The 27,106-nt window shown below is 32.3% G+C and overlaps 1 protein-coding gene and 1 long non-coding RNA gene across 2 annotated transcripts in view; one reads left to right on the top strand and one right to left on the bottom strand.

The window, feature by feature from the left end:
- The window catches only part of LOC133657639 (uncharacterized), a 13,225-nt gene extending 8,224 nt beyond the window's left edge, over positions 1-5,001 (top strand). Inside the window, exon 3 of the long non-coding RNA XR_009827307.1 lies at positions 2,986-5,001. This is a non-coding gene — a long non-coding RNA (uncharacterized LOC133657639). The remainder of the gene's footprint in view (positions 1-2,985) is intronic.
- LOC133657638 (E3 ubiquitin-protein ligase NEURL1-like) overlaps positions 2,424-27,106 on the bottom strand; it is a 61,843-nt gene continuing 37,160 nt past the window's right edge. The window contains exons 5-8 of the mRNA XM_062059204.1: positions 17,475-17,741; positions 12,007-12,147; positions 6,947-7,102; positions 2,424-3,124 (exon numbers count right to left, since the gene is read on the bottom strand). Coding sequence (XP_061915188.1) covers positions 2,928-3,124; positions 6,947-7,102; positions 12,007-12,147; positions 17,475-17,741 — 761 coding nt within the window. The 3' untranslated portion in view covers positions 2,424-2,927. The remainder of the gene's footprint in view (positions 3,125-6,946; positions 7,103-12,006; positions 12,148-17,474; positions 17,742-27,106) is intronic.

The raw sequence follows: 27,106 nt of genomic DNA, 5'->3' as shown, positions 1-27,106 counted from the left end.
GGGGCATTGTGTGTAGAATTTTGAGGGCAAAAATGAACGTACTCCATTTTGGAATAAGGCTGTAAAAATGACAAAATGTGGAAAAAACAAAGCGCTGAAAATACTTTTTGGATGCACTGGTTTTTTTTATTAGACTTTTATGGTTTTAGGTAACTACTTTGAATCATTTTAGTCACTTTTTGTGGAGGGAAAAAAGGTGCAGAAATTTTGTGGGAAAAAAGTTATAGCAATAAAATAATATTGGAATTAGGGAAATAAAATCGATAATTTAGAAAAGTTATGTTGCAATATGACGACAATATACAAGGAAAAGACAAAAAAAATTAAAAATTATATATATATACAGTATATAAAATATAATTTGACAACAATACAAAATTAAGTAGAGAAATTACCGGAATAAAGTCATAATTTAAATAAAAACAATAAAAATTATTTCAAATTAAGTTCAGAATATTAAAAAACAATAGGACAACAAAATGTCAAAATTTTACAAAAATAAACAAAATAAGTTTTGGATTATGATAGTTATTTTTAGACTTCATTCTTTTACAATATGACTGCTTTTTAAGAAATATTGTTGCTTTTTCCCGAAATAATTTCACTTTTCTCTTTTACAAATAAGGCCCTTACACCCTTTTATGCATCACCATTGAAATATTTCAAATTAAGGTCAGAATAGGAGAAAAAAATGTGACAACAAAATGTCAAAATAAAAAAAACAAAAACAAAATAAAGTTAGGATTATAAAAGTTTTTTTTTTTAGACTTGATTCTTTTAAATTATGACCTTTTTTGTTTTTTAGAAAATATTGCTGCTTTTTTCCACAATATATTCACCTTTCTCTTTTACAAATATGGTCCTTACACCCTTTTATGCATCACCATTGAAATATTTCAAATGAAGGTCAGAATATGAGAACAAAATGTCAACATTTTACAAAAACAAACAAAATAAGGTTTGGATTATAAAAGGTTGTTTTTTTTAGACTTAATTATTTTACAGTATGACTGCTTTTTAGGCAAATATTGCTGCTTTTTTCACCAATAATTTCACCTTTCTCTTTTACAAATATGTCCCTTACACCCTTTTATGCATCACCATTGAAATATTTCAAATTAAGGTCAGAATATTAGAAAAATATATGAGAACAAAATATACAAAAACAAACAAAATAAGGTTCGGATTATAAAATTATTTTTTTTAGACTTCATTCTTTTACATTATGACCCTTTTTTTTTTTTAGGAAATATAGCTGATTTTTCCCACAATAATTTCACCTTTCTCTTTTACAAATATGGCCCTTACACCCTTTTATGAATCACCATTGAAATATTTCAAATGAAGGTCAGAATATTAGAACAAAATGTCAACATTTTACAAAAATAAACAAAATAAGATTTGGATTATAAAATGTTTTTTTTAGACTTCATTCTTTTAAATTATGACATTTTTTAAAATAAATATTGCTGCTTTTTTCCAAAATAATTTCATTTTTTATTTTTTTACAAAAATGGCCCTTACACCCTTTTATGCATCACCATTGAAATATTTCAAATTAAGGTCAGAATATTAGAAAAAAATATGAGAACAAAATGTCAAAACATAAAGAAAATTAAAAAATAAGGTTGGGATTATAAAAGTTTTTTTTTTTTTTTAGACTTTATTATTTTAAAGTATGACCTTTTTTTTTTTTAAAGAAAATATTGCTGCTTCTTCCCACAATAATTTCACTTTTCTCTTTTCAAAATATGGCCCTTACACCCTTTCATGCATCACCATTGAAATATTTCAAATTAAGGTCAGAATATTAGAAAAAAATATGAGAACAAAATATAAAATAATAAACAAAATAAAGTTTGGATTATAAAATGGGTTTTTTTAGACTTCATTGGTTTACATTATGACCTTTTTTTAAAAAATGTTTTAAAGAAAATATTGCTGCTTTTTTTTCTCCACAATTATTTCACTTTTCTCTTTTAAAAATATGTCCCTTACACCCTTTTATGCAACACCATTGAAATAATATTTCAAATTAAGGTCAGAATATTATAAAAAAATGTGAGAACAAAGTATACAAAAATAAACAAAATAAGGTTCTGATTATAAAATGTTTTTTTTAGACTTCAAAGTTGTTGTTTGTTGACAGCACATCATCACTTTATGATTTATTGCAATGCAAAACATATTTTAAAGACTTAAAAAAAACATAACCATATGACTCATGTGATTGGACATATTTACACACCTCTTCATAGATAATGTCTAAGTAGATTGGACATATTTACACACATTGACATCATAGATGATGTGTAAGTAGATTGGACATATTGACACACCTATTGACATCATAGATGATGTGTAAGTAGATTGGACATATTTACACACATATTGACATCATAGATGATGTGTAAGTAGATTGGACATATTTACACACATTGACATCATAGATGATGTGTAAGTAGATTGGACATATTTACACACATATTGACATCATAGATGATGTGTAAGTAGATTGGACATATTTACACACATATTGACATCATAGATGATGTGTAAGTAGATTGGACATATTGACACACCTATTGACATCATAGATGATGTGTAAGTAGATTGGACATATTTACACACATATTGACATCATAGATGATGTGTAAGTAGATTGGACATATTTACACACATTGACATCATAGATGATGTGTAAGTAGATTGGACATATTTACACACATATTGACATCATAGATGATGTGTAAGTAGAAAGTTCTTGCTTCAATCCTGACTAGCAAACTGCGTGACGTCATGGCGGCGCGTCAACGTCTGCTACGTAAAAAAAGGTGTCGTCCAAACGATGGGACCGCGCCATCTTCTTGACTCCGCCCCTTTTAGGTACGCGCTGGTCCAATAGAAAGCTCCAGAAATGTCCCCTGTCAACGTCGTGCGGAGCTGCGGTAAGTCTTGATGATGTCCGTGATCTTCTTCCTGCAGATGGGACACTCGCCGTTCTTCAGTTTGAGGGCGCAGGTGTGGCAGAGACACATGTGACCGCAGGAGTACAACACCGTGTCCACCGCCTCGTCGTAGCACACCACGCACTCCTCCCATGCAGGGGACTCTGGCTCCGCCTCTGCCAGGAAGTCAATACAAAACACTCAGAAAGAAAGTTGTCGTTTTTCAAGCACTGAATTTTTAAAATCAAAATTGGAGAAAAATACAAAATTTTTCAATATTAAAATCAGAGTTGGAGAAAAATACAGAATTATTTAAGATTAAAATCAATATTGGAGAAAAATACAGAATTTTTCAATATTAAAATCAGAGTTGGAGAAAAATACAGAATTATTTAAGATTAAAATCAAAGTTGGAGAAAAATACAGAATTATTCAAAATTAAAACAAAAGTTGGAGAAAAATTCAGAATTATTTAAGATTAAAATCAAAATTGGAGAAAAATACCGAATTTTTCAAGATTAAAATCAATGTTGGAGAAAAATACTGAATTATTCAAGATTAAAATCCAAATTGGAGAAAAATACAGAATGATTTAAAATTAAAATCAAAATTGGAAAAAAATACAGAATTATTTAAGATTAAGATCAAAGTTGGAGAAAAATACAGAATTATTTAAGATTCAAATCAAAATTGTAGAAAAATACAGAATTATTTAATATTAAAATCAAAATTGGAGAAAAACACAGAATTATTTAAGAATAAAATCAAAGTTGAAGAAAAATACAGAATTATTCAAGATTAAAATCAAAATTGGAGAAAAATACATAATTTTTTAAGATTAAAATCAAAATTGGAGAAAAATACAGAATTGTTTAAGATTAAAATCAAAATTGGAGAAAAAAAAAGAATTATTAAAGATTAAAATCAAAATTGGAGAAAAATACAGAATTTTCAAGATTAAATTCAAAATTGGAGAAAAATACAGAATTATTTAAGATTAAAATCAAAATTGGAGAAAAATACAGAATTATTTAAGATTAAAATCAAAGTTGGAGAAAAATACAGAATTTTTTAAGATTAAAATAAAAATTGGAGAAAAATACAGAATTGTTTAAGATTAAAATCAAAATTGGAAAATAAAAAAAAAGAATTATTAAAGATTAAAATCAAAATTGGAGAAAAATAAAGAATAATTTTAGATTAAAATCAAAATTGGAGAAAAATACAGAATTATTTAAGATTAAAATAAAAGTTGGAGAAAAATACAGAATTGTTCAAGATTAAATTCAAAATTGGAGAAAAATACAGAATTATTTAAGATTAAAATCGAAATTGGAGAAAAATACAGAATTATTTAAGATTAAAATCAAAGTTGGAGAAAAATACTGAATTATCTAGGATTAAAATCAAAGTTGGAGAAAAATATAGAATTTTTCAAGATTCAAATAAAAATTGGAGAAAAATACAGAAATATTCAAGATTAAAATAAAAGTTGGAGGAAAAAAAAGAATTATTCAAGATTAAAATCAAAATTGGAGAAAAAAATCCCAATATTAATTTCAGCAGGACATACTTTTTTAACATGCATCCGAAAATCCCAAAAAAATGTCATATTGCAAAAAGATGTTTTACAAGGATGAAGTCAAATAATTAAAATAAGCTCTTTTTTTTTTTTTTGCAAATAGTTCATATTTAATGTTTAATATTAGTAATATTGAATTGAGCTATTTAAAAACATTAGGTAACTACTTTAAAGAATTTTCATAGTTCTAATAATAAATAAATAATAATAATGTGTAAAAAATTTATAGCAATAAAATAATTTTGGAGTTGGGGAAATAAAATCGATAATTCAGGAGAATTATGTTGCAATTTGACTGGGAAAATAGCAAAAATATACAAGGAAAAGAGAAAAAAACTATATATATATATATATATATATATATAATATTTTGACAACAATAAAAAATTAAGTAGAGAAATTACCGGAATGAAGTCATAATTTAAAGAAAAACAATAGTTACAGTTAACAATAGAGTTGGGGAAATAAAATCGATAATTTAGGAGAATTATGTTGCAATTTGACTTGGGAAATAGCAAAAATATACAAGGAAAAGACAAAAAAAACTATATATTTAAGTATATATATATATATATATATATATATATATATATATATATATATATATATATATATATATATATATATATATATATATATATATATATATATATACACACCGTATTTTTCGTATTATAAATCGCTCCGGAGTATAAATCGCACCCCCGGCCAAACTATGAAAAAAACTGCGATTTATAATCAGAAAAATATGGTATGTATATATACATATATATATATATATATATATATATATATATATATATATATATATATATATATATATATATATATATATATATATATATATATATATACACAAAAAACTATATACAGTATATACATATATATACACAAAAAAACTATATATATATATATATACATACATATATATATATATATATATGTATGTATATATATATATATATAGTTTTTTTGTGTATATATATATGTATATACTGTATATAGTTTTTTGTGTATATATATATATATATATATATATGTATGTATTTATATATATATTTATGCATATATATATATATATATATATATATATATATGTATGTATTTATATATATATATATGTATGTATTTATATATATATATATATGTATGTATTTATATATATATGTATGCATATATATATATATGCATATATATATATATATATATGCATATATATATATATATATATACCGTATTTTTCGGATTATAAATCGCAGTTTTTTTCGTAGTTTTGCCGGGGGTGCGATTTATATTCCGGAGCGATTTATAATACGAAAAATACGGTGTATATATATATATATATATATATATATATATATATATATATATATATATATATATATATATATATATATATATATATATATATAAAATCAATCAATCAATCAATCAATGTTTATTTATATAGCCCTAAATCACAAGTGTCTCAAAGGGCTGTACAAGCCACAACGACATCCTCGGTACAGAGCCCACATACGGGCATATATATATATATATATATATATATATATATATATATATATATATATATATACACGTGTATATGTATATATATATATATATATACACGTGTATATGTATATATATATACTTGTATATGTGTATATATATACGTGTATATGTATATACGTGTATATGTATATATATATACTTGTATATGTGTATATATATATACGTGTATATGTATATATATATGTATATATATATACACAAAAAACTATATATATATATATATATATATATATATATATATATATATATATATATATATATATATATAAAATATTTTGACAACAAAAAAAATTAAGTAGTTTGGGGCTAGGTTAATTAATTAAAGGCATAATTTAAAGAAAAACAATAAATAATATTTAAAATAAAGGTCAGAATATTAGAAAATAAATATGAGAACAAAATGTTACAAAAATAAACAAAATGTTTGGATTATAAAAGTAAAAAACCCCTCATAATTTTGAGAATGTAAAAAATACACTTGTCAAGACAAGAATAAAGTTTACCAATGATTAAAAAAAGGTCATAAGAACAACATTTTAGATGAAATTGTCACTTTATAGGAATCAAGTCATACAATCAGAATAAGGCTAAAATTACAACAATTGTAATAAGATGAGAAAACATTTGCGTTATTATAAAAAAAAAAATACATCTTTCAATTATTTTTTTCTTCATCCATCCATCAATTTTCTACCGCTTGTCCCTTCAATTTTTAGCTCATATTACACATTTTGTCACACTATTGCCACTTTATTTTTGTAATTAGCCTTATTCCGCCTCTGACTTCATTCCCACTTCAAAGCGTGCTGGTTATGAGTCAAGAGAGGACTAGATTTAGAATGGAGGAGCTTTTGGGACCAACCTGTGGAAGGACGTGACGAGTGAGAGTTGCGCAGGTTCTCACGAGCTGTGTTGAGGTTGGACTCCGAGCTGAGGCTGGCATACACTGACTCGTGTGGGCTCGTGGTTTGTGTCCCCGTAGGCGAGTTCGGGGCTGGCGGGCGTTGTGGGGACGAGCCTGGACGTCAACAACAATTGTTACGTTTTTAAAACAAATTAATCACACTTGTACAGTAGGAACTGCCCCCCCCCATTCCTCGCCGTTTACCTGACACATGAAACGTAAGCATACCGATATTTCGGAGACTTTGACATTTGTGCTCAATGGCAAATTTCCCTTCACAATCAACCCTGACTGGACTTTAGATAAAACAAGTTTTGAACAAATAAATGCAAAAGTAAAACGTATAAAAAGTAAAAGGCTCGACTATCCGACAAACAAATTGCAATTGTGTTTAATTTTTTAAAGTAGTCTAAATTATGCACGAGTGTGATAACCTGTTATTAATCAAGGTTCATTCAAAAGTGTAATTAATCTGATTTCAAAATGTTATCATTTGACAACACTTTATTGTGTGTGTGTGTGTGTGTGTGTGTGTGTTCTTGTATTTCTACCCTTCTTGAGACATGAAGAAGGAAAAGTATCTTCCATACGAGGAGGTGTGAACAAGTGATGACATAAATCATGGTCCCAATAACATTGCATCTAATAGACAATGTCTCATTTGCACCCCTGCTGGTGACATCTATCAAAATTAGTGTCGGTTTTAAAAGTGCGCCTCCTCTGGTCAACATATGAAATAACAAGTGTGTGTAAAAAAAAATTAAATGCGCCCTTTTTTGCCCAAAATTAATATATAAAAATGTATAAATATGTACGTAGAGACATACTGTAATAACTTAAAGTAAATAATGAAGATTAAAAAACAATTACAAACAAAAAATTCAACAACAAAAAAATCAACTAAAAGCTTACCTTTTTTATATTTGCATAGTATGTATATATTATTAATGTTGTAAATACAAATCTTTATATATCTATAAAAGGGGGTCCTAAAGAGGTGGGCATTTTTTGGCGGTCTCAAGAAGAAAACAAATACAAGAATGTGTGTGAGTGACAAGAATGTGTGTGTGTGTGTGTGTGTGTGTGTGTGTGTGTTCTTGTATTTCTACCCTTCTTGAGACATGAAGAAGGAAAAGTATCTTCCATACGAGGAGGTGTGAACAAGTGATGACATAAATCATGGTCCCAATAACATTGCATCTAATAGACAATGTCTCATTTGCACCCCTGCTGGTGACATCTATCAAAATTAGTGTCGGTTTTAAAAGTGCGCCTCCTCTGGTCAACATATGAAATAACAAGTGTGTGTAAAAAAAATTTAAATGCGCCCTTTTTTGCCCAAAATTAATATATAAAAATGTATAAATATGTACGTAGAGACATACTGTAATAACTTAAAGTAAATAATGAAGATTAAAAAACAATTACAAACAAAAAATTCAACAACAAAAAAATCATCTAAAAGCTTACCTTTTTTATATTTGCATAGTATGTATATATTATTAATGTTGTAAATACAAATCTTTATATATCTATAAAAGGGGGTCCTAAAGAGGTGGGCATTTTTTGGCGGTCTCAAGAAGAAAACAAATACAAGAATGTGTGTGTGTGTGACAAGAATGTGTGTGTGTGTGTGTGTGTGTGTGTGTGTGGGTTCTTGTATTTCTACCCTTCTTGAGACATAAAGAAGGAAAAGTATCTTCCATATGAGGAGGTGTGAACAAGTGATGACATAAATCATGGTCCCAATAACATTGCGTCTAATAGACAATGTCTCATCTGCACCCCTGCTGGTCAAAATGAGGGTGGTCCCAAAAAGGAGGGATTTTTTTTCAAATTGACTGTGTGTCGCTTTTAAAGTGCTCCCCCTCTGGCCAACATATGTAATAACAAGTGTGTGTAAGAAATTGAAATGCGCCCCCTTTGGCCCAAAATTTTAAAAAAAACAAAACATTTTTTATATAGAGACATACTGTAATAACTTGAAGTAAATAATGAAGATTAAAAACCAATTACAAACACAAAATAAAAAAACTGAAAGCTGACATTTTTTATATTTGCATAGTATGTATATATTATTAATGTTGTAAATACAAATCTTTATATATCTAGAAAGGGTGGTCCTAAAGAGGTAGGCATTTTTCAGAGGTCTCAAAAAGGTAACAATTACAAGAACGTGTGTGTAAATAATTACTTTATTTGTCCTTCAGTGACACAAATGAAAAAAAACCTTTAAATAAAAAAACATTTTCGAAATTTTATTCTGCAAATCAGATGGATTTATTTTCTTTGTTCCGTACTTCCTCTCCCGCGCTCTGCTTGTCTGTGTGAAATGTTGTAACGGTGGAATTTAGTGGCAACGCGCTAACACGCTAACACAGGAAGGATGGAATAAGGGTTAAATATATGACAATTAAGTTTATACTTTACTGTTTACGTGTTTTGAAGTACCCTTTATACCCATAAGAGTTACATATATGATAAAGTATACACGGTACTGTTTGCAAGTTGAAGTACCTCTTGTACGGATGTACTTTGTGGACGCCGTCTGCTCCACATTTTGCTGTGTAAGTGTTTTTGCTGTGTTCCAGCACTCCATTTTGTTTTCTTTATACCCTGTCCATTGTAGTTTTGTTCTTTATACCCTTAAGAGTTACCTATATGATAAAGTACATACTGTTTACATGATGTACCCTTTATACCCATAAGAGTTACATACATGATAATAAAGTACATACTGTACTGTTGACATGTTGAAGTACCCTTTATACTCAGAATTACATATATGATAAAGTATATACTGTACTGTTTACATGTTGAAGTACCTCCTGTACGGATGTACTTTGTGGACGCCGTCTGCTCCACATTTTGCTGTGTAAGTGTTTTTGCTGTGTTCCAGCACTCCGTTTTGTTTTCTTTATACCCTGTCCAGTGTAGTTTTATTCTTTATACCCATAAGAGTTACCAATATGATAATAAAGTACATACTGTACTGTTTACATGTTGAAGTTACCCTTTACACCCATAAGAGTTACATATGTGATAATAAAGTATAAACTATACTGTTTAAATGTTGAAGTCCCCTTATATCATACATCTAGGGTTAAATATATGACAAGTACATACTATAATAATAATTAATAATAATGAATTACATTTGTAACACACTTTACATTTGTTAAAATCTAGTGCTACAAAGTATAAAAAAGGTAAAAAATAAAAGTAAAATGTTACAATATATAATAGAAAATTAAAATAGAAATAAAAACATGAAAAACACTAGATAAACACTCGATAAAACATATAAACATAGATAAAATAGAAATAAAAACATGAAAGCTGTACTGTTTACATGTTGAAGTACCCTTATATATCTAGGGTTAAATATATGACAAGTACATATTGTACTGTTTACGTGTTGAAGTACCTTTTATACCCATACGAGTTAAATATATGACAATTAAGTTTATACTTTACTGTTTACATGTTGAAGTTCCTTTTATACCCATAAGAGTTACATCTATGATAAAGTATATACGGTACTGTTTACAAGTTGAAGTACCTCCTGTACGGATGTACTTTGTGGACGCCGTCTGCTCCACATTTTGCTGTGTAAGTGTTTTTGCTGTGTTCCAGCACTCCGTTTTGTTTTCTTTATAACCTTTCCAGTGTAGTTTTGTTCTTTATACCCGTAAGAGTTACCTTTTATGATAATAAAGTACATACTGTACTGTTTACATGTTGACGTACCTTTTGTACCCATAAGAGTTACATATATGATAATAAAGTATAAACTGTACTGTGTACATGTTGAAGTCCCCTTATATCATATATCTAGGGTTAAATATATGACAAGTACATACTGTAATCATAATAATAATGAATTACATTTGTAACACACTTTATATTTGTTAAAATGTCAAAGTGCTACAAAGTATAACAAAAAAGGTAAAAAATAAAAATACCTATAAAGTACCTTTATATATCTAGGGTTAAATATACGACAACTACATACTGTTCTGTTTACATGTTGAAGTGCCCTTTATACTCATAAAAGGGTTAAATATATGACAAGTACATATTGTACTGTTTACGTGTTGAAGTACCTTTTAAACCCATTAGAGTTAAATATATGATAATAAAGTATATACTGTACTGTGTACATGTTGAAGTTATCCTTTACACCCATAAGATTTACATATATGATAAAGTATATACTGTACTGTTTACAAGTTGAAGTACCTCCTGTTCGGATGTACTTTGTGGACGCCGTCTGCTCCACATTTTGCTGTGTAAGTGTTTTTGCTGTGTTCCAGCACTCCATTTTGTTTTCTCTATACCCTGTCCAGTGTAGTTTTGTTCTTTATACCCTTAAGAGTTACATATATGATAATAAAGTACATACTGTACTGTTTACATGAAGTACCCTTTATACCCATAAGATTTACATATATGATAAAGTATATACTGTACTGTGTACATGTTGAAGTACCCTTTACACCCATACGAGTTACATATATGATAATAAAGTATAAACTGTAGTTTAAATGTTGAAGTCCCCTTATATCATATATCTAGGGTTAAATATATGACAAGTACATACTGTACTGTTTACATGTTGAAGTACCCTTTATACTCATAAAAGGGTTAAATATATGACAAGTACATATTGTACTGTTTACGTGTTGAAGTACCTTTTATACTCATACGAGTTAAATATATGTCAATTAAGTTGACACTTTACTGTTTACTTGTTGAAGTACCTTTTATACCCATAAGAGTTACATCTATGATAAAGTATATACGGTACTGTTTACAAGTTGAAGTACCTCCTGTACGGATGTACTTTGTGGACGCCGTCTGCTCCACATTTTGCTGTGTAAGTGTTTTTGCTGTGTTCCAGCACTCCATTTTGTTTTCTTTATACCCTGTCGTCTACGGTATGGCGTGTAAACAGTTTACAAACCATGGTGTTAATGCTATTTGAGCAAAGCTAGGAAGGAGTTTTTGCTGCAAACCTGCGTGTGAAGGAAGTGCCGAGCCGGACACGCGTTGCTTCACGTAGACCTTTCTGGGTTTGTGAGACACATTTGTGTCCATGTCAATCACAGAGGGAGGAAGGGGGGAGCTGGGGGGTGACGGATGTCGGACATCTGCGTCTGAAAATGTACAACAAAATTAACAAAGTGGATTTTTCTCACTTATTTGCCAGTTAAAACATGAACAACAGTTAAAAAGCTTTAGGTTGATGGACAGTTTGACCCTGGAACGGAATATTAGGGACTGAATGTCCCTTTGGGACAGAGGACCGTCCTATTGTATTTGTAAGGTTTTATTACTATTATACCGCCGCCTCTTTGAGCTGTAATTTGACCCCCTTAACATGCTTCAAAACTCACCATATTTGACACATACATCAGGACTGGCAAAAATTGCGATCTAATCAAAAAACCTAGCCCCAAAACTCAAAATTGCGCTCTAGCGCCCTCTAGGAAGAAAACACAGACAAAACTGCCTGTAACTTCCAGTAGGAATGTTGTAGAGACATGAAACAAAAACCTCTATGTCGGTCTCACTTAGACCTAGTTTTCATACACTGACATCCTTCTGCAAAAATCAACAGGAAGTTTGCAATTCCCCCTTCAAAACAAAAGTTTTGTAAAAACAATCACCTTTGCCTCTTTGAGCTATAAATTGACCCCCTTAACATGCTTCAAAACTCACCATATTTGACACATACATCAGGACTGGCAAAAATTGCGATCTAATTGAAAAACCTAGCCCCAAAACTCAAAATTGCGCTGTAGCGCCCCCTAGGAAGAAAACACAGACAAAACTGCCTGTAACTTCCAGTAGGAATGTTGTAGAGACATGAAACAAAAACCTCTATGTAGGTCTCACTTAGACTTAGTTTTCATACACTTACATCCTTCTGCAAAAATCAACAGGAAGTTTGCAATTCCCCCATCAAAACAAAAGTTTTGTAAAAACAATCACCTTTGCCTCTTTGAGCTATAAATTGACCCCCTTAACATGCTTCAAAACTCACCATATTTGACACATACATCAGGACTGGCAAAAATTGCGATCTAATCAAAAAACCTAGCCCCAAAACTCAAAATTGCGCTCTAGCGCCCCCTAGGAAGAAAACACAGACAAAACTGCCTGTAACTTCCAGTAGGAATGTTGTAGAGACATGAAACAAAAACCTCTATGTAGGTCTCACTTAGACCTAGTTTTCATACACTGACATCCTTCTGCAAAAATCAACAGGAAGTTTGCAATTCCCCCATCAAAACAAAAGTTTTGTAAAAACAGTCACCTTTGCCTCTTTGAGCTATAATTTGACCCCCTTAACATGCTTCAAAACTCACCATATTTGACACATACATCAGGACTGGCAAAAATTGCGATCTAATCGAAAAACCTAGCCCCAAAACTCAAAATTGCGCTGTAGCGCCCCCTAGGAAGGAAACACAGACAAAACTGCCTGTAACTTCCAGTAGGAATGTTGTAGAGACATGAAACAAAAACCTCTATGTAGGTCTCACTTAGACCTAGTTTTCATACACTTACATCCTTCTGCAAAAATCAACAGGAAGTTTGCAATTCCCCCTTCAAAACAAAAGTTTTGTAAAAACAGTCACCTTTGCCTCTTTGAGCTATAATTTGACCCCCTTAACATGCTTCAAAAGTCACCATATTTGACACATACATCAGGACTGGCAAAAAGTGCGATCTAATCGAAAAACCTAGCCCCAAAACTCAAAATTGCGCTGTAGCGCCCCCTAGGAAGAAAACACAGACAAAACTGCCTGTAACTTCCAGTAGGAATGTTGTAGAGACATGAAACAAAAACCTCTATGTAGGTCTCACTTAGACCTAGTTTTCATACACTTACATCCTTCTGCAAAAATCAACAGGAAGTTTGCAATTCCCCCTTCAAAACAAAAGTTTTGTAAAAACAATCACCTTTGCCTCTTTGAGCTATAAATTGACCCCCTTAACATGCTTCAAAACTCACCATATTTGACACATACATCAGGACTGGCAAAAATTGCGATCTAATCAAAAAACCTAGCCCCAAAACTCAAAATTGCGCTCTAGCGCCCCCTAGGAAGAAAACACAGACAAAACTGCCTGTAACTTCCAGTAGGAATGTTGTAGAGACATGAAACAAAAACCTCTATGTAGGTCTCACTTAGACCTAGTTTTCATACACTGACATCCTTCTGCAAAAATCAACAGGAAGTTTGCAATTCCCCCATCAAAACAAAAGTTTTGTAAAAACAGTCACCTTTGCCTCTTTGAGCTATAATTTGACCCCCTTAAAATGCTTCAAAACTCACCAAACTGGACACACACATCAGGACTGGCAAAAATTGCGATCTAATAAAAAACCCAACCCCAAAACTCAAAATTGCGCTCTAGCGCCCCCTAGTAAGAAAACATAGACAAAACTGCTCCTAGGAAGAAAACAGACAAAATTGCCTGTAACTTCCAGTAGAAATGTCGTAGAGACATGAAACAAAAACCTCTATGTAGGTCTCACTTAGACCTAGATTTCATTCACTGACAACCCCCAGCAAAAATCAACAGGAAGTTTGCAATTCCCCCTTCAAAACAAAAGTTTTGTAAAAACCGGTCACCTTTTTTCAAACATTATCTCCTCTGAGCGCGTTTGTCGTGTCGGCTTCAAACTAGCACAGAAGAGAGATTGAACCCTTCTGATTAAAAGTTGATGAAAGAGTTTTAATTACGGCTCCGGTTCTGATTTTATGTGCCGTCAAAGTTGGTCCCGTCCATCGCTGCTTGCAGCTTTAATTTCTATTATTTCTTACAGGAAAGAGAGAGTTCAATGCAATTTTACAAGCTGGAAGTAAAACTATAATGTAATAAAAAGTCAAAATATTACAATAAGTTAAATTACAATAAAGTTGCATTATTGTGAGAATATTTTTTTTTGCATTTTGAGAAAAAACGAGCACGTTAAAATATTATTTGCAATATTATGTGGGAGTTATTCGGAATTATCTTACAAAAGTCACAATTTTGCTAGGAAAAAAAAAAAAAGAAGCAAAATCTTTAAAGAACTATTGCTTAAAAAATGAAAAAAATACTTTCTATTTTTAAAGAATGTTGAAATATTATGTATCAAACGGTTTTGATTTTTACAAGAAAACATAATATTCTAGAATGGCAAAAAGAGAAAAAACTTTAACTTTTTACTAAAACAAATGTAATAGTAAGTATGTATATATGTGTGTGTTTACATATTAATATAATGGATAGATACTAATGATTATAATTGAATATTAAGAGTATGTGACAGTTCAACTCCTACCTTCTTTACTTCCATGACGACCTCTTTAAATCTTTGTCATCGATCAGAAATATCAAGCAGCTAAAACTCAAACATGGATAAGCGTGGAGTGTTTTGCATTTTTTCCCATCATGCTTTGCAATGGATTTAAAGGGGTGTGATTTCGAATTTTTGATGGCAATGACATTGTTTTTCCTAATATCCACAAAGTTCAGAGAGCAGCTGTGTTGACTTTTTGTGCTAGTTGAATTTTTATTTGTTTTCCTGTACCATGACTAGGAAAGGGTGTTTGTATTGGGTCATATAGGTAAATGCTCTGCATGCGCCACTGATCCGAGTTCCCCACATAGCCCAGAAGATGGTGACAATTTCCCACCCTTTAATATTTAACGGGTGGCCAGGTGGCTTCTTGCACTGTTTTTTTGCGTTGACAAAAATCCTGAGGAACACCACCAGCAGAAATCATTCAAAAACGAAACTCAGTTGACGGTAAAAAGTCGTTGTCGCAATTGTTGGATATGACTTTAAAGCATAACCAAGCATGCATCACTATAGCTCTTGTCTCAAAGTAGGTGTACTGTGACCACCTGTCACATCACACCCTGACTTATTTGGACTTTTTTGCTGTTTTCCCGTGTGTAGTGTTTTACTTCTTGTCTTGCGCTCCTATTTTGGTGTCTTTTTCTCTTTTTTTGGTATTTTCCTGTAGCAGTTTCATGTCTTCCTTTGAGCGATATTTCCCGCATCTACTTTGTTTTAGCAATCAAGAATATTTCACTTGTTTTTATCCTTCTTTGTGGGGACATTGTTGATGGTCATGTCATGTTTGGACGTACATTGTGGACGCCGTCTTTGCTCCACAGTAAGTCTTTGCGGTCGTCCAGCATTCTGTTTTTGTTTACTTTGTAGCCATACCTTCTCCCTGCAATTACACGTTTACGTCCCACTAAAGCAGTGTTTGTCAACCTTTTTTGAACATTGAAAAAATCCGGAGGCACACCACCAGCGGAAATCATTCAAAAACGAAACTCAGTTGACGGTAAAAAGTCGTTGTCGCAATTGTTGGATATGACTTTAAAGCATAACCAAGCATGCATCAGTATAGCTCTTGTCTCAAAGTAGGTGTACTGTCACCACCTGTCACATCACACCCTGACTTATTTGGACTTTTTTGCTGTTTTCCTGTGTGTAGTGTTTTACTTCTTGTCTTGCGCTCCTATTTTGGTGGCTTTTTCTCTTTTTTTGGTATTTTCCTGTAGCAGTTTCATGTCTTCCTTTGAGCGATATTTCCCGCATCTACTTTGTTTTAGCAATCAAGAATATTCCAGTTGTTTTTATCTACTTTATGTACTTTGTGGACGCCGTCTTTGCTCCACAGTAAGTCTTTGCTGTCGTCCAGCATTCTGTTTTTGTTTACTTTGCAGCCAGTTCGGTTTGAGTTTCGTCCTGCATAGCCTTCCCTAAGATTCAATGCCTTTTCTTAGGGGCACTCACCTTTTGTTTATTTTTGGTTTAAGCATTAGACACCTTTTTACTCTGCACCCTGCCTCCCGCTGTTTCCGACATCTACAAAGCAATTAGCTACCTGCCGCCACCTACTGATATGGAAGAGTATTACAGGGTTACTCTGCCGAGCTCTAGACAGCACCGACACTCAACAACAACACATCATTTGCAGACTATAATTACTGCTTTGCAAAAATATATTTGTAACCCAAATAGGTGAAATCAGATCATCTCCCACGGCACACCAGACTGTATCTCACGGCACACTAGTGCTGCCGCGGCACAGTGGTTGAAAAACCCTGCTCTAAAGTAACAGTTGACCTACTTTAAGTGCAATGTTTGCTAATAATGATCAATTTTACTTTGCACTTCCAAAAAGGTGTTAAATGTGCCATCAAAGTTGACGTGGAGTCTTGAGGAAGAGAAACAGAAAGCATGTGGGAGGGAGCGTCACAGTCCCGTCTGTTCCACTTGACAACGCTCGGCGACATAACTGTCACTCGCCTCGCTGGCTGCATGTCTCCATGGCAACCCAGTGGGCGGGTGGAGACTCCCCCCCCCCCTTGTGTTCTCGCCCACATTTGGAAGGATGGAGGAGGGATGGCAAGGGAGCAATGAGTGGGTGCAGGACGCCCTCACCGTAATTACAATTCCTACCTAAGATCTTGAGTGGGTGATTGGGCCCCATCTCGCTGTGGCGGTCCGGCAGCTGCACGCGGTTCGGGTCACGGCGGCAGCAGTCGTCCAAGGGGCGTTGTTCATAGTGAGGAGGGTGATGGTCCGGATGGATGTGGTCGTGGTCGCCACATTGCTGGTGGCATTCCTCGCCAAAAAAGCTGAGAGGAAGCGGGTCACCGCGCTTCCTCTGCTGGAAGTCGGACGTGTGTTTGGCGGTGAAAGCGCGAGCGGAGTAAAGGTCACGGTCTGTGGACACACAGGAGGAGCACATTACTAGTAAATACACTTTTTACCTACTTTAGAGTAATCTGTGGGCAGCCGTGTTCTGTACGACCACAATAATGACTGGTGTTGCCTCACTTTCGGTGGATATACAAGCTGTACACGGACTACTCTAAGTTAGCTTTCATATAGCAGCCCCCCCCCCCCCCAGGTGCAGTTCAAACCTTGGGAGGCAAACATTTTTTCCCGAAAATTCCTAAAACCACTAGAATGTTCCTGTGCTGTATCTGCTACTTTATGTTCTAATCATCTCTAATTAACATATGAATATGATGCATCATAACATAATAGAAGATACAATTATAATTATGTATTTGTTCTTGTATCTAAAAACATAGTAACATAAAAAAAATAAATGGTATAAACTATGTACATAAAATGACGACACTAAATTAAATTTAAAAAAAATAATTATACATTTAAATAACTATGTAATGAAATAAAAAGTGAAAAATAAATGAATAAAATACAATAGACAACATAAATTATGCATCATAATAAACGTATTATGATAATAAATACGTTTTTAAGACAAATATTGAACATTTTAATAAAATGAATACACCATACATAAAAACTAAATTACGTAACAAAAACAATATCATTAATAAAGTAAAAAAACTAAATACACCAAATAAAAAAAATATGTAAAATTAAAAAACGCGAAAGAAAACAAATCCATCATATACAATAAATAGGATAGTAGTAGGTGATATAGTAAAACAATTATATAATTAATAATAAAAAATGCCAAGCATAAAAAAAACTACATAATAAAATATAACAAATATAAAACAAGGTAAAATAAAATAATGTAATTTAAAAAATGTGTATAAAGTCAAAATAGAATACAATTAGTAAACTAAACTAAAAACAAACAAACTACAAAACATGATAAAAGTGAAACAAAAACTAAATCAAGACATCCATCCATCCATTTTCTACCGCTTGTCCCTTTCGGGGTCGCGGGGGGTGGTGGAGTCTATCTCAGCTGCATTCGGGCGGAAAGCGGGGTACACCCTGGACAAGTCGCCACCTCATCGCAGGGCCAACACAGATAGACAACGTTCTATAAAAATGTTCTAATCATCTCTAAATTAAATATGAATAAGATGCATCATAACATAATAGAAGATACAATTATAATTATATACTTGTTCTAGTAGTAAAAACATAGTAAAATTAAAATGGTATAAACTATGTACATAAAATGACTACACTAAATTCTATTAAAAAAAATTTAAATAATTATGTAACAAAATAAAAAGTGAAAAACAAATGAATAAAATACAATAGACAACATAAATTATGCATCATAATAAACGTATTGTGATAATAGTAAGTTTTTAAGACAAATATTGAACATTTTAATACAATAATACACCATACATAAAAAAAACTATGTAACAAAAACTAACATTGATAAAGTAAAAAAACTAAATACACCAACTAAAAAAATATGTAAAATAAAAAAATGCGAAAGAAAACAAATCCATCAAATACAATAAATAGGATAGTAGTAGGTGATATAGTAAAACATTTATACAAATAAATGCATCATGCATAAAAAAAACTACATAACACATACAATAATAAAATAAAACAAGGTCAAATAAAATAATGTCATATAAAAAATGTGTATAAAGTCAAAACAGAATAAAATACGTAGCTAAAATAAATAAAAACTACATAACACATACAAAAATAAAATAAAACAAGGTCAAATCAAATAGTGTAATATAAAAAAATGTGTATAAAGTCAAAATAGAATAAAATACGTAACTAAAATACATAAAAAAATAATAAAAACTACATAACACATACAATAATAAAATAAAACAAGGTCAAATAAAATAATGTAATATAAAAAATGTGTATAAAGTCAAAACAGAATAAAATACGTAGCTAAAATAAATAAAAACTACATAACACATACAATAATAAAATAAAACAAGGTCAAATAAAATAATGTAATATAAAAAAATGTGTATAAAGTCAAAATAGAATAAAATACGTAACTAAAATACATAAAACAATAATAAAAACTACATAACACATACAATAATAAAATAAAACAAGGTCAAATAAAATAATGTAATATAAAAAATGTGTATAAAGTCAAAACAGAATAAAATACGTAGCTAAAATAAATAAAAACTACATAACACATACAATAATAAAATAAAACAAGGTCAAATAAAATAATGTAATATAAAAAAATGTGTATAAAGTCAAAATAGAATAAAATACGTAACTAAAATACATAAAACAATAATAAAAACTACATAACACATACAATAATAAAATAAAACAAGGTCAAATAAAATAATGTAATATAAAAAAATGTGTATAAAGTCAAAATAGAATAAAATATGTAGCTAAAATTAAAAAAATAATAATAAAACAAATCAAAATATGATAAAAGTGAAACAAAAACTAAATCAAGACAACTTTCTATATTAACGGGGTTTTACTTTTGACAGCACATTGAAATGAGGCCATGTTTAAATCAAGTGTTGCGTAACCCTCACCACCGGTCCTGATGTTTACACAACAACGTGTTGAGGAGCGTGAGCAGCTCTTTTTTTTACATTTATGTATTTATTTTTTCATGTGAGCAGCTCTTTTTTTTACACTTATTTATGTATTTATTTTTTCATGTGAGCAGCTCTCACATGAACAGGAACCACAAAGCGGGTCTTTTGACTCAGTTCCTGAAACGCCAGCTAAAGTTAGGCGAGTGAGTGACTTGGCGCCCCCCCCCCCCCCCAGCCATCTCCCACTCAACTACTTCCTGTCTGAGGAGTGTTCTTATTATTAGCCTTCTTATCGCCTCAGATAACTTCTATCCTTGCCTCCTTTTCACCCCACAAAAGCACAAAAAGGAGCCAAGGGTGGACACAAAGGAACCGTTGCATCACCGACATCTGGCGTTTATGGAAACACACACACAAGATTAAAACAAGTGTAATAAGGGACATTAAATATCCATAAATGATCCTGTTCACATGGATTTCATAGGGATGTATATTTCTTAATTAGCTGTATCATTGCTGCTGTTCCTGTTGCATCATCAACATGTGGCGTTTATGGAAACCCACACAAGATTAAAACAAGTGTAATAAGGAACATTAAATATCCATAAATGATCCTTTTCACATGGATTTCATAAGGATGTATATTTCTTAATTAGCTGTATCATTGCTGCTGTTCCTGTTGCATCATCAACATGTGGCGTTTATGGAAACACACACACAAGATTAAAACAAGTGTAATAAGGGACATTAAATATCCATAAATGATCCTGTTCACATGGATTTCATAGGGATGTATATTTCTTAATTAGCTGTATCATTGCTGCTGTTCCTGTTGCATCATCAACATGTGGCGTTTATGGAAACACACACACAAGATTAAAACAAGTGTAATAAGGGACATTAGATATCCATAAATGATCCTTTTCACATGGATTTCATAGGGATGTATGTTTCTTAATTAGCTGTATCATTGCTGCTGTTCTTGTTGCATCATCAACATGTGGCGTTTATGGAATCACACACACAAGATTAAAGCAAGTGTAATAAGGGACATTAAATATCCATAAATGATCCTTTTCACATGGATTTCATAGGGATGTATATTTCTTAATTAGCTGTATCATTGCTGCTGTTCCTGTTGCATCATCAACATGTGGCGTTTATGGAAACCCACACAAGATTAAAACAAGTGTAATAAGGGACATTAAATATCCATAAATGATCCTTTTCACATGGATTTCATAAGGATGTATATTTCTTAATTAGCTGTATAATTGCTGCTTTTCCCATTGCATCTTCAAAATGTGGCGTTTATGGAAACACACACACAAGATTAAATCAAGTGTAATAAGGAACATTAAATACCCATACATGATCCTTTTCACATGGATTTCATAGGGATGTATATTTCTTAATTAGCTGTATCATTGCTGCTGTTCCTGTTGCATCATCAACATGTGGCATTTATGGAAACACACACAAGATTAAAACATGTGTAATAAGGGACATTAGATATCCATAAATGATCCTTTTCACATGGATTTCATAGGGATGTATGTTTCTTAATTAGCTGTATCATTGCTGCTGTTCCTGTTGCATCATCAATATGTGGCGTGTATGGAAACACACACACAAGATTAAAACAAGTGTAATAAGGGACATTAAATATCCATAAATGATCCTTTTCACATGGATTACATAAGGATGTATATTTCTTAATTAGCTGTATCATTGCTGCTGTTCCTGTTGCATCATCAATATGTGGCGTTTATGGAAACACACACACAAGATTAAAACAAGTGTAATAAGGGACATTAGATATCCATAAATGATCCTTTTCACATGGATTTCATAGGGATGTATGTTTCTTAATTAGCTGTATCATTGCTGCTGTTCCTGTTGCATCATCAACATGTGGTGTTTATGGAAACACACACACAAGATTAAAACAAGTGTAATAAGGGACATTAAATATCCATAAATGATCCTTTTCACATGGATTTCATAGGGATGAATATTTCTTAATTAGCTGTATCATTGCTGCTGTTCCTGTTGCATCATCAACATGTGGCATTTATGGAAACACACACAAGATTAAAACAAGTGTAATAAGATACATTAGATATCCATAAATGATCCTTTTCACATGGATTTAATAGGGATGTATGTTTCTTAATTAGCTGTATCATTGCTGCTGTTCCTGTTGCATCATCATGTGGCGTTTATGGAAACACACACACAAGATTAAAACAAGTGTAATAAGGGACATTAAATATCCATTAATGATCCTTTTCACATGGATTTCATAAGGATGTATATTTCTTAATTAGTTGTATCATTGCTGCTGTTCCTGTTGCATCATCAACATGTGGCGTTTATGGAAACACACACAAGATTAAAACAAGTGTAATAAGATACATTAGATATCCATAAATGATCCTTTTCACATGGATTTAATAGGGATGTATGTTTCTTAATTAGCTGTATCATTGCTGCTGTTCCTGTTGCATCATCAACATGTGGCGTTTATGGAAACACACACACAAGATTAAAACAAGTGTAATAAGGGACATTAAATATCCATAAATGATCCTTTTCACATGGATTTCATAGGGATGAATATTTCTTAATTAGCTGTATCATTGCTGCTGTTCCTGTTGCATCATCAACATGTGGCGTTTATGGAAACGCACACAAGATTAAAACAAGTGTAATAAGATACATTAGATATCCATAAATGATCCTTTTCACATGGATTTAATAGGGATGTATGTTTCTTAATTAGCTGTATCATTGCTGCTGTTCCTGTTGCATCATCAACATGTGGCGTTTATGGAAACACACACACAAGATTAAAACAAGTGTAATAAGGGACATTAAATATCCATTAATGATCCTTTTCACATGGATTTCATAAGGATGTATATTTCTTAATTAGTTTTATCATTGCTGCTGTTCCTGTTGCATCATCAACATGTGGCGTTTATGGAAACACACACAAGATTAAAACAAGTGTAATAAGATACATTAGATATCCATAAATGATCCTTTACACATGGATTTAATAGGGATGTGTGTTTCTTAATTAGCTGTATCATTGCTGCTGTTCCTGTTGCATCATCAACATGTGGCGTTTATGGAAACACACACACAAGATTAAAACAAGTGTAATAAGGGACATTAAATATCCATAAATGATCCTTTTCACATGGATTTCATAAGGATGTATATTTCTTAATTAGTTGTATCATTGCTGCTGTTCCTGTTGCATCATCAACATGTGGCGTTTATGGAAACACACACAAGATTAAAACAAGTGTAATAAGATACATTAGATATCCATAAATGATCCTTTTCACATGGATTTAATAGGGATGTATGTTTCTTAATTAGCTGTATCATTGCTGCTGTTCCTGTTGCATCATCAACATGTGGCGTTTATGGAAACACACACACAAGATTAAAACAAGTGTAATAAGGGACATTAGTGTGAAGTGAAGTGAATTACATTTATATAGCGCTTTTTCTCAAGTGACTCAAAGCGCTTTACATTGTGAAACCCAATATCTAAGTTACATTTAAAGCAGTGTGGGTGGCACTGGGAGCAGGTGAGTAAAGTGTCTTGCCCAAGGACACAACGGCAGTGACTAGGATGGCGGAAGCGGGGATCGAACCTGCAACCCTCAAGTTGCTGGCACATTAATATCCATTAATGATCCTTTTCACATGGATTTAATAGGGATGTATGTTTCTTAATTAGCTGTATCATTGCTGCTGTTCCTGTTGCATCATCAACATGTGGCATTTATGGAAACACACACAAGATTAAAACAAGTGTAATAAGATACATTAGATATCCATAAATGATCCTTTTCACATGGATTTAATAGGGATGTATGTTTCTTAATTAGCTGTATCATTGCTGCTGTTCCTGTTGCATCATCAACATGTGGCGTTTATGGAAACACACACACAAGATTAAAACAAGTGTAATAAGGGACATTAAATATCCATTAATGATCCTTTTCACATGGATTTCATAAGGATGTATATTTCTTAATTAGTTGTATCATTGCTGCTGTTCCTGTTGCATCATCAACATGTGGCGTTTATGGAAACACACACAAGATTAAAACAAGTGTAATAAGATACATTAGATATCCATAAATGATCCTTTTCACATGGATTTAATAGAGATGTATGTTTCTTAATTAGCTGTATCATTGCTGCTGTTCCTGTTGCATCATCAACATGTGGCGTTTATGGAAACACACACACAAGATTAAAACAAGTGTAATAAGGGACATTAAATATCCATAAATGATCCTTTTCACATGGATTTCATAGGGATGTATGTTTCTTAATTAGCTGTATCATTGCTGCTGTTCCTGTTGCATCATCAACATGTGGCATTTATGGAAACACACAAGATTAAAACAAGTGTAATAAGGGACATTAGATATCCATAAATGATCCTTTTCACATGGATTTCATAGGGATGAATATTTCTTAATTAGCTGTATCATTGCTGCTGTTCCTGTTGCATCATCAACATGTGGCATTTATGGAAACACACACAAGATTAAAACAAGTGTAATAAGATACATTAGATATCCATAAATGATCCTTTTCACATGGATTTAATAGGGATGTATGTTTCTTAATTAGCTGTATCATTGCTGCTGTTCCTGTTGCATCATCAACATGTGGCGTTTATGGAAACACACACACAAGATTAAAACAAGTGTAATAAGGGACATTAAATATCCATAAATGATCCTTTTCACATGGATTTCATAGGGATGTATGTTTCTTAATTAGCTGTATCATTGCTGCTGTTCCTGTTGCATCATCAACATGTGGCGTTTATGGAAACACACACACAAGATTAAAACAAGTGTAATAAGGGACATTAAATATCTGTAAATTATCCTTTTCACATGTATTTCATAGGAATTTATATTTCTTAATTAGCTGTATCATTGCTGCTGTTTTTAATTAGTCATTATTGGTGTGATTAATGCGTTTTAATTGGACGTTTACATGAGTCAGATCAACTGAAACTTGCCTCTCAGTTTCGTTCCAACACTCTCTCAGCCAATTCAAATCTAAGTTATGACATATTTTTACTCCCTGGCGTTCAAATCCAGTTCAAGAATTAGAACACTTGTAATATTTGGCTCGGTTTTGTGTTTGTGTTGAGCGGTTTTTAAGCAGCCGGGTGGAAGAATGCAGATTGAGTACTCTGGTCCTGTAACGCTCTTCATCAATCTCTCAGTATTTCAGTCTTGGAACCAGCGCAGCCAACACAATGGCGGTGATGTTGTATGCCGACAAAGAAGCGTTTTGGTGGGCGAGTGAAGAGGGAAACAAAGAGGTGATTAAAGGTGCAGAGATGGAATAAAAACCATGAAGTGGTCTGGAAGGAGAGGGTAGAAAAGGCTTCTCAGCCCGGTCAAGTACCAGCTGGACTCTTCACTTTCTCCACGTACAGAAGAAGTTGTTTTTTAAGTAAACACCCTCAAACCAAGCCAGTGTTGGTCAAGAAAAAGCCAAGCAATAAATGGAACTAAGGAAAAAAACTCAATTTAAAATTCAATCTGAGCCCGTTTATGTTGACACTATGCAGTTTTTTTTAAAATTCACGGCAGTTTGGTTCCTATTTGTACATATTTTCATTCTTCTATTTTCATATTTATACTCAGTCTTCCTAACAATGACATTAAAGCTTTTGTACAGGCGGAAACCTCACAAAAATCAATAAATGTGTGCATTTTGTTAGTTTCTGTGGTAGAATTCGGGCTAATGCTGTCATGCTTTTATTTTGAAGCTGAGCAGGAAGTCACCGTGTGCAGGTTTTAATGTTGCGTACGTGACACATGTGGACGTAAATATTGTGTTAGTTGCTGTGGTAGAATTTGGGCTATTACTGCCACGCTTTTATTTTGAAGCTGAACAGGAAGTCACTGTGTGCAAGTGTTGACGTCATGAATTGGACAATTGTCATGTTTTGGTACGCTGGGTTTATAATGAGGATATTAATACAACACATGTCGACATAAACCTTTTGTTAGTACTATGGTAGAACCCAGGTTAATACTGCCACACTTTTATTTTGAAGCGTACTTTGCACTGAGCAGGAAGTCACCGTGTGCAGGTTTGACTGTTGCGTAAGTGACACATGTCGACATAAATATTTTGTTAGTTTCTGTGGTAGAATTTGGTGTAATATTGCCATGCTTTTATTTTGGAGCTGAGCAGGAAGTCACTCTGTGCAGGTTTTAATGTTGCGTAAGTGACACATGTCGACATAAATATTTTGTTTGTTGCTCAGGTAGAATCCAGGTTAATACTGCCATACTTTTATTTTGAAGCTTACTTTGCACTGAGCAGGAAGTCACCGTGTGCAGGTTTGACTGTTGCGTAAGTGGCACATGTCGACATAAACATTTTGTTAGTTGCTGTTGTAGAATTTGGTCTAATATTGCCATGCTTTTATTTTGGAGCTGAGCAGGAAATCACTCTGTGCAGGTTTTAATGTTGCGTAAGTGACACATGTCGACATAAACATTTTGTTTGTTGGTGTGGTAGAATCCAGGTTAATACTGCCATACTTTTATTTTGAAGCTTACTTTGCACTGAGCAGGAAGACATTGTGTGCTGGTTTTAATGTTGCGTAAGTGACACATGTCGACATAAATATTTTGTTAGTTGCTGTGGTAGAATTTGGTCTAATACTGTCATGCTTTTATTTTGAAGCTGAGCAGGAAGTCACCCTGTACAGGTTTTAAT

Source organism: Entelurus aequoreus, linkage group LG09 (assembly GCF_033978785.1).
Source record: "Entelurus aequoreus isolate RoL-2023_Sb linkage group LG09, RoL_Eaeq_v1.1, whole genome shotgun sequence".
In the NCBI taxonomy this organism is placed as follows: Eukaryota; Metazoa; Chordata; class Actinopteri; order Syngnathiformes; family Syngnathidae; genus Entelurus; species Entelurus aequoreus.
The sequence above is the reverse complement of the archived record's forward strand: the minus strand, read 5'-3'. Positions and strand labels throughout refer to the sequence as shown.